Source organism: Clupea harengus, unplaced genomic scaffold (assembly GCF_900700415.2).
Source record: "Clupea harengus unplaced genomic scaffold, Ch_v2.0.2, whole genome shotgun sequence".
Taxonomy (NCBI): Eukaryota; Metazoa; Chordata; class Actinopteri; order Clupeiformes; family Clupeidae; genus Clupea; species Clupea harengus.
In genome coordinates this window covers 72,195-80,491 of record NW_024879739.1, presented here as the reverse complement: position 1 = coordinate 80,491, position 8,297 = coordinate 72,195, and the positions used below count along the sequence as shown (strand labels likewise).

General features: G+C 44.6%; 1 protein-coding gene across 1 annotated transcript; it reads right to left on the bottom strand.

Moving 5' to 3' along the window:
- Positions 1 to 6: 6 nt before the first annotated feature.
- Positions 7 to 3,455, bottom strand: LOC122130179 (TSC22 domain family protein 1-like; the record flags this gene model as incomplete). The annotated part of the gene is made up of 2 exons (XM_042704815.1): positions 2,449 to 3,455; positions 7 to 1,934 (listed from the first exon to the last, which is right to left on the bottom strand). A coding segment is annotated over exon 2 (1,896 nt), but the record flags the coding sequence as incomplete, so codon positions are not given.
- Between the last annotated feature and the right edge of the window lie 4,842 nt (positions 3,456 to 8,297).

Genomic DNA, 8,297 nt, shown 5'->3' with positions numbered 1-8,297 from the left:
GGGAATAGCGTGTGCCTGTGCCACCTGGACTGGTGGGGCTGACTGCTGCGCAGATGAGTACCCCGTGTGCTGCTGGCTGACTCCAGGCACGTACTGAGCTAGGGGGGGTGTCTGGACATACGACAACTGGTGCTGTTGGGACACTGCCGAAGAGGGCCCCATGGATGTGGACAGGGTTCCTAAATGGGTTGCTGTCTGCTGCTGCTGCTGCTGCGGCTGCATGCTGACTGGAGGAGAGGGAGCCATGCTGTTCTTCAGATGGTGGGGGACTGAGCCTTGCACACACAGGGGAGCCACAGAGGTGTAGTCTTGTGGCTGCTGCTGCTGCTGCTGCTGCTGCTGCTGGAACGTCTGGTGTAAGACAGAGTGACCCCCCACCTCTCCACTGCCCACACTCTCTGAGTAGTGGCTCAGGGTGCTCACAGAGCTGCTGACAGAGCTGCTGCTCAAGCTCACATCGTCACGCTCGGAGCCTGCCACAGTGGCATTCTCAGACACAAACTGACGCACAGTCTCCACTGAATGGTTGATGGGATTCTCTAATGGGACCATGGAGGCCGCAGAAGCAGAGGCAAAGGTGGATGAAGTGGTCTCTTTATCATAATACTCAGTGCATGTCCATCTCCCCTTCTTGAACGGCTCGGAATTAGAGTCTAGCTTGACTACCCTGAAACGTGAACTTGTCGCTGCTGGAGCTGGCTGCTGCTGCTGCTGGGTGTGAGAGACAGGGACTGGGGTTCCTGTGGTCACGGGCTGCACGGCTCCAGACACTCCTGTAAGGCCACTGTTACTCCGCCCCAAAACACCATGGGCACCTGCCCCAGTCATTCCACAATGTTGATGCTGCTGCTGGATCAAGTTCACATTTTGGTTGCTGCTACTGTTCATCAAACCAGTGGAAAAGACTACATTGCTAGTGCTGGTGCTGGCGCTGATACCCCCGACAACAGGCACACAGGCTGAACTCAACGTACTGACATGATTAACATTGTTCGAACTGACATTACAAATCGGGGCACCTGAGACAGCAGAGAATGCTCCAGCAATAGCTCCTGTGACAGATGCAGATGCAGCTGAACGCTGACCCATCACACCAGTGGCGCTGGCAGAGGCATTTTCAAGGATGCCTCCAACATTCGAAGGCATTTTCTGGGCAACACTTGGTAAAGCTCCAGAGCTGGAGGTGACAGCAGTGGACACGGCAGCCACAGCAGGGAAGCCTGACTGGGCACTGATGATGGAGGCTGATGAGGCTGCGTTGGCATGGATATGCTGGTAGTGGTGATGATAATGAGCATCCTGGTGGTGGTGGTGGTGATGGACAGTTCCATTCATCAATGTACCCTGTGGATGAGTCTGGGTCAAGGAGTGATGGAGTGGGGGTTGGTTAGGAGACACAGCTCCTGGGGTTTCTGCCTCGTGGAAATTGTTGAGCGTTTCCTCTGAAGAGCTCCTCTCCGGAGCTCCCTTATCATTAGTTCGGGAAAGAGATACATCCAGGATCTCAGAGGAGGACAAATCCTCCGTGTGAGACTCATCCAAGTCGTCGCAGCTTTCAGTGTCCTCAGTTATACTGTTGTTGGTGCTGACAGAGATTTGAGCAGGTGTCACACTGGTGATCTGAAAACCACTTTTCTTCTTCATCATCTGTGCTCCGGATGATGGCAGAATCTGAGGTTGCACAGTAGACTGGGGGTGAATGTTGAGACTGTGGGGAGGTTGCTGAGATCCGGGAGTGGAAGACACAGGTAATGGGTGAGGCTGAATCACGGAGTGATATTCATCAGCCGGCAGAGGGTTGTTACTAAGGGTAGAACAAGTAACAGTTGACAACGCAGACGTGGTTCCGCTGCTTGGATTACAAACGTTACCCCTTCTAGGAACAATTGCTGGGTGCGCCATTTTTCTTGGGCTTGGTGAGTCTCCTGCAGAGTCTGGGTGATGCATTTCGAAAAATCCAGAGGGAGTATACAGTTGTAAACACCGGTACTGCCGTTTTGACAGTGGTTTTATACACAGATGTCCCACCTTGCCAGACTAAATTCCACATACGCCGGAAACCTTTCAGTATCTTATCACCTTTAAGTTAAGGGAATTGAAGTATCCAGTCACCTTTAAGTGAAGGGAATCTAACTCTGAGTATTTAAATGCAGACTTCAAAGCAGCCAGATAGTGCTAACGTAAACCGAACAGTTGTCAGCGAGTCTTGGGCTAACTAGCTAGCTAGCCTCCTAGATAACACTGGCTTTCCTGGTGGGATGTGCTTTAAACACTGTACTCTAGCTAGCTAAGTTTAAGCTAACATAGCTATTGCCCCTTATTGCGTTTTACAATGAGTGACTTCTTAGGGCATCTATACTACATTAGAAGAGTAATAAATATAAATTCAGTTACCTAGCTAACGTTAGCTACAAGAACACAGCAAGACTAATGTTAAGTTAACGTTACCTCCATCATTGTCTGGCTCTGTTGAGTCATATTAATTGACATACTGCGTAGAAGACATTGAAATAATGAATCAGTCCTTGGCAGGGTGGATATGAAGAAAGTGTCCGTTTTGATTGTGAAGTCACTATTTATTCCATTTCGTCCCCTCTTTGTTATAGTCCAACGTTTGCTGTCTCACTCTCCCAGGGTCTGAGCACTGGCCACCTTCTTGTAATGTTGCCTGCTGTCTGTGCCTGTGACGAGACTAAAGGGGGAGGAGTGCTTGCCAACATGGCGATGGCGCATGCGTGTTGACGACTCGGAACAGCCAGACATAAAGCAGTCTGGGGAGAGGTGGAGTGACAATAATAGAAGATGAGGCAGAAGAGCGAACAAAAACGAGCTTCGGCACACATTCCGGAAAGTGCCGATGAGTGAAAACAAAACATTCCTCGTAGAATAACACTGGTAAAATACGAAGACAATATAAATAACGTACAGGTGAATATCTGTCACTTTGGACTTGGATAATGCATTGAAACATTGCAGTACACTAGCAGAGCAGCAGCTAGCTAGGCTATGCTACTTTGTTTAGTATTCTGGTCCACAGGGAGCAGCGCACCAGCTGAGGTGATTATATTGTAATCCGCTAAAATATGGGCGTTGTCCTGGTCCGTTTTGGTGCCGGTTCGCGACATCGTCTAACACTTTTGATCGGGTCAGTCTGGTGAAATAATAAGGCTATTCACAACTGCAGTGGCACGGTTTGCTAGATGTATTACATTATAAAATATAGTTCATAATTGATACAGCCTCCAATTACTTCACTCATAATAGACTAATTCATCTCCAATTTGTGTTTGGTTGACTGTTGGTAGCCTACAGTGCTGTAAACGAATCCGAAAGTTTGTTCTGTTTAACAAAACAGTCACATTCAAAGAGGCACCAGAGTTTTCTACAGACAAAATAGAGCCGGTGACCAAACACATGTGTTTACAGACGTCGTCCACATCGCTTCTGGTAGGTTTACTTCTGGCCAAAGGGAAACACACACACACACACACACACATATGTATATATACACACACACACATATATATATATGTTTTGTATGTATATATTTATATATATATTTTCCCTTTGGCCAGATGTATATATATATATATATTTATATATATATATATATTTATTTATTTATATATATATATATATATATATATATATATATATATATAGGTAAGGTTTTGCATGGCTCTGTTTATTATGTGTTTAGTTACGTACATCTATACCAAGTTAGGCGGTTTCAGAAATATTTCAGAGCTTGGACCACAAGTTGATGTGCATGTCCTGCTAGAGTGTGGTTTGACCCTACTTTAACATGCATGTCAGAGACACTTGTACTATAATTTTGCTACTAAGACAATAGAAGACATTTTATACATTGTAGCATGATCAATACTGAGAATGGATTAAATTAGTGTAATGTAACCTGTGTTGCGAAAAGCACGATCATGCTCTGGGGTTGAATTTGTATCCTTGGACCTGGAAAATAGCCATATCAAGGGTGCTTTAAAGCTAAACCTGCACTTCTCTTAAAGTATTTGGAAGTGAGATTATTAGCACTGTTGAATTATAGGGTTCACGTTTTGAGTCTGGCCCCTCCTGGCTGCATGTCAAAGGCTTTGTTCACATTATAGGAAGAATGTGGCCCAGTTTTTATTCTGTGACACATTTATGATTGTGTTTGGCCTGAAAGGACACACAAAGCTGTTTTATTTATCAGATAGGATCCCAAACGAGGGTTAGATATCGGAAGCGTGGTCTGACGATGGAAATCATCAGACCGCTGATGACCATGGGGATGGAATGCTGTAACACATTTTTCTCTTGTCACCAAGCATAACAATATTAGTATTACTTATGTCATATTAGTATAACTCTATCAGTATTTCTCATGTTGTCTTTGATTTAAAAATAGGTTTCTTCAGAAGTTGAAGAAAAATAAAGAGTGATGGTAGAATACTTATAAAAGGAAGGGAATATAAAAATCCCCAACAGGAATACATGCCCTTTGTGACTGGCAGGCAGTGTCCAGAGCAGGCAGACAGGCTGTACCCATCCCATACAAATGGTTGGGAGAGAGAGCCAGCGAGGGCTGATTGCAATGTAAGCGTCTGGTGCTGTCAGCAGCTTTAAATCACTCTGGCACTCTACAACAAAAAACACAGAGAGCTATTGTGCAGCCTGAAGAGTATTGGTCAATTTATACTCTAGTCGGCTTTTCTTATAGGAACATTTATTAAAATCTCATGAAACATTCATTTCATTCCTAATATCATGCATAGTTTGGAAAGGAATATAGAATGAATTGCAGAGAACATTGTAGTGAACTTGCACATTATGTGTTAGAGTACTGTGCATAGGCTACTAAACTCTGATTCAGACACAAGGGCATCTGTGTGAGTTGACCATACCCAATACTTACAGACATGAATTGATTTGTGATGAAAGCTGGAGCTACAGTTTCTGCAGCATAACCCTGACCGAACTGAGATGGAATTTCTGAAACAACAAAAGCTTATGGAGAGGGGGGAGGTGGGGGGAGACAAGACCCGGCTAGTCAGGCAAGCTATACACTGCTGGCCCCAGGCCCGGCGTCTGGGGCTTATGTCCACTCGGCCTTGTTACACTGGACTAGGAGCCAATCACATTGAGTGTTTCTCAGCCAGGATGCCCAGTTTATTTTTGTTGGACAGGCCGCCTGGCAGAAAATTGAGGTCTCTGCATACCGTGAGCTCCATCACTTTCATTCATAAGCTTTTCTTCCCACGTTAGCTCATCTGGCTATAACTGGGTGTGGCCACACCATGTAACTACATAACACATACAGAGGAGGCTGTATGTCAAGAAATATGGTTTTACATATTTTACTTCATTTTATGTACAAAAATGCAAATTTATATGTTTACACTTCTTGTCTAATTAAATGTACGTTGAAAATGTAATTGAGAACAGAAACATTGCATGCAGAAACAATTGACACTGAACAACAATTGAACAGACTTTTCACACAGCTGACACTATAGTAATGATGTGGTGTGACCCTGTCCTTTTGTCACAACATTAATGATGCACTTTAATCAGACCAGAAGAAAGAGAACAAAAACTCCAATTGTCCTTCTATGCCAGTCACATGGAGGGGAGGGACCCCTTCAGTCATCTGGCACATGCTCTGCCATGCATCTCCCAGCACTTTGGTCAACGTGAGTTGTTTTGAAATGTGCTTTATAAATACAATTGACTTTGATATGAAAAAAGTCTGTGAAAACATATATTATTCATAAATGATATCAGCACATATCTGTTATACATGGGGGGCGCTGCTGTGTTGGTGTGATGCAGACGTGATATTCAACAGCTCCCAACAGGTGGAATTTATATTGATCAAAAAAAGACCAATAAGCCAATGTTTTACTTTTGAAATAGTTGCAGGATGTTTATTTCACATTTCGAAGCCATATTTTTTAAGTTTTCAATCTCAAATATGTCGGGTTCAGGCAAATCTAAGTCATCTTCTGCCTCTGCTAACCAACTGACTCATGCTAACGAGGGAAAATATATGTTATACATATGGTTATTTGTATATAGTGTATATGACAACAGTGCGTTCAAATACTTAATTATGGCTCCTTTCATACACAGTAATGAGTGAGATACATGTACAGCAAAGATTGAGAGTGTTAGGGGTGAGAGTGTTAGGGGTGAGAGTGTTAGGAGTGTTAGGGGTGTTAGGGGTGTTAGGAGTGTTAGGGGTGAGAGTGTTAGGAGTGTTAGGAGTGTTAGGAGTGAGAGTGTTAGGAGTGTTATGAGTGTTAGGGGTGTTAGGGGTGAGAGTGTTAGGAGTGTTAGGGGTGTTAGGAGTGTTAGGGGTGTTAGGGGTGAGAGTGTTAGGGTGAGAGTGTTAGGAGTGTTAGGGGTGAGAGTGTTAGGGGTGAGAGTGTTAGGAGTGTTAGGGGTGAGAGTGTTAGGAGTGTTAGGAGTGAGAGTGTTAGGAGTGTTAGGGGTGTTAGGGGTGAGAGTGTTAGGAGTGTTAGGGGTGTTAGGAGTGTTAGGAGTGTTAGGAGTGAGAGTGTTAGGAGTGTTAGGAGTGAGAGTGTTAGGAGTGTTAGGGGTGTTAGGAGTGAGAGTGTTAGGAGTGTTAGGGGTGTTAGGAGTGTTAGGGGTGTTAGGGGTGTTAGGAGTGTTAGGCGTGTTAGGGGTGAGAGTGTTAGGAGTGTTAGGAGTGAGAGTGTTAGGAGTGTTAGGGGTGTTAGGAGTGTTAGGAGTGAGAGTGTTAGGAGTGTTAGGAGTGTTAGGGGTGAGAGTGTTAGCGGTGAGAGTGTTAGGAGTGTTAGGAGTGTTAGGAGTGAGAGTGTTAGGAGTGTTAGGGGTGTTAGGGGTGTTAGGAGTGTTAGGAGTGAGAGTGTTAGGAGTGTTAGAAGTGTTAGGGGTGTTAGGAGTGTTAGGAGTGTTAGGGGTGTTAGGAGTGTTAGGAGTGAGAGTGTTAGGAGTGTTAGGAGTGTTAGGGGTGAGAGTGTTAGGAGTGAGAGTGTTAGGAGTGTTAGGGGTGAGAGTGTTAGGGCTGTTAGGGGTGTTAGGAGTGTTAGGGGTGAGAGTGTTAGGAGTGAGAGTGTTAGGAGTGTTAGGGGTGAGAGTGTTAGGGGTGTTAGGAGTGAGAGTGTTAGGGGTGTTAGGGGTGAGAGTGTTAGGGGTGTTAGGGGTGTTAGGAGTGTTAGGGGTGAGAGTGTTAAGGGTGTTAAAGGTGTGTCTTGATGTTGTACAGTGCAAAGCGGCACTGTGTTGGATCGATGGGTTGGCCAGGATGACCAAGAGCTCAGGCTTAGAGAGGTTCAGTTGAAGGTAGCATTCCAGCGTTCCTTCATCCACCTTCAACCATGGACGGATTATGAAACCATGGGCCCCTGGCAGTGGCGTAAGGCAGTAGTTTCCGAACATTTTACAGTCCCGTACCCTTTTTTCTTCATGTCTGTAACCGCCGCCGCCACACCCCCTCCCCCGCTCGCAAAATATTACATGTAATGACATTTTTTTGTTCAACAGCACAATAACTAAATTCACCTTTACCTCAACAGGATTTACAGCGCACATACACATTTGCTAACACAGCGCAGGTACACGTAATAGTTAATAACAGCGACTTCACGCAGAGGCACTGCCTTAGGGGCCCCCCATAGCTCATGGGCCCGGTAGGCCCGTTCGGTAATCCAACCCTGCCTTCAACTAGGGTTCAATCTCCCAAAGACAAATTTGTACTCCTGTACTACAAATACCTATTTAGAACTATTTGTTGTATTATTTATGTTGACTCTATGGAGAAAGAAATGGATTCAGACTCGTATAAAACACCAGAACCTCCCCTAAACAAATAAAAGACTAGTACACAACACCATCACTCCCCTAAACTAATAAAAGACTAGTACACAACACCATCACTCCCCTAAACTAATAAAAGACTAGTACACAACACCATCACTCCCCTAAACTAATAAAAGACTAGTACACAACACCATCACTCCCCTAAACTAATAAAAGACTAGTACACAACACCATCACTCCCCTAAACTAATAAAAGACTAGTACACAACACCATCACTCCCCTAAACTAATAAAAGCTTATGGTTTTGATTATTCAAATGTTTGAGACGTGGTGTCAGCCAGGGTTAACTTCAGGCAACACTTGTTTGCAGCCGTCCCTTATTCTATAACAATCTATACATTCACTTTTGTATGAGTCTACTGAGAAAGGTCATCAACAGGACACTACATTTCCACTCTCCATTACACCAACTCAGTGGTTCTTTGTAATACTT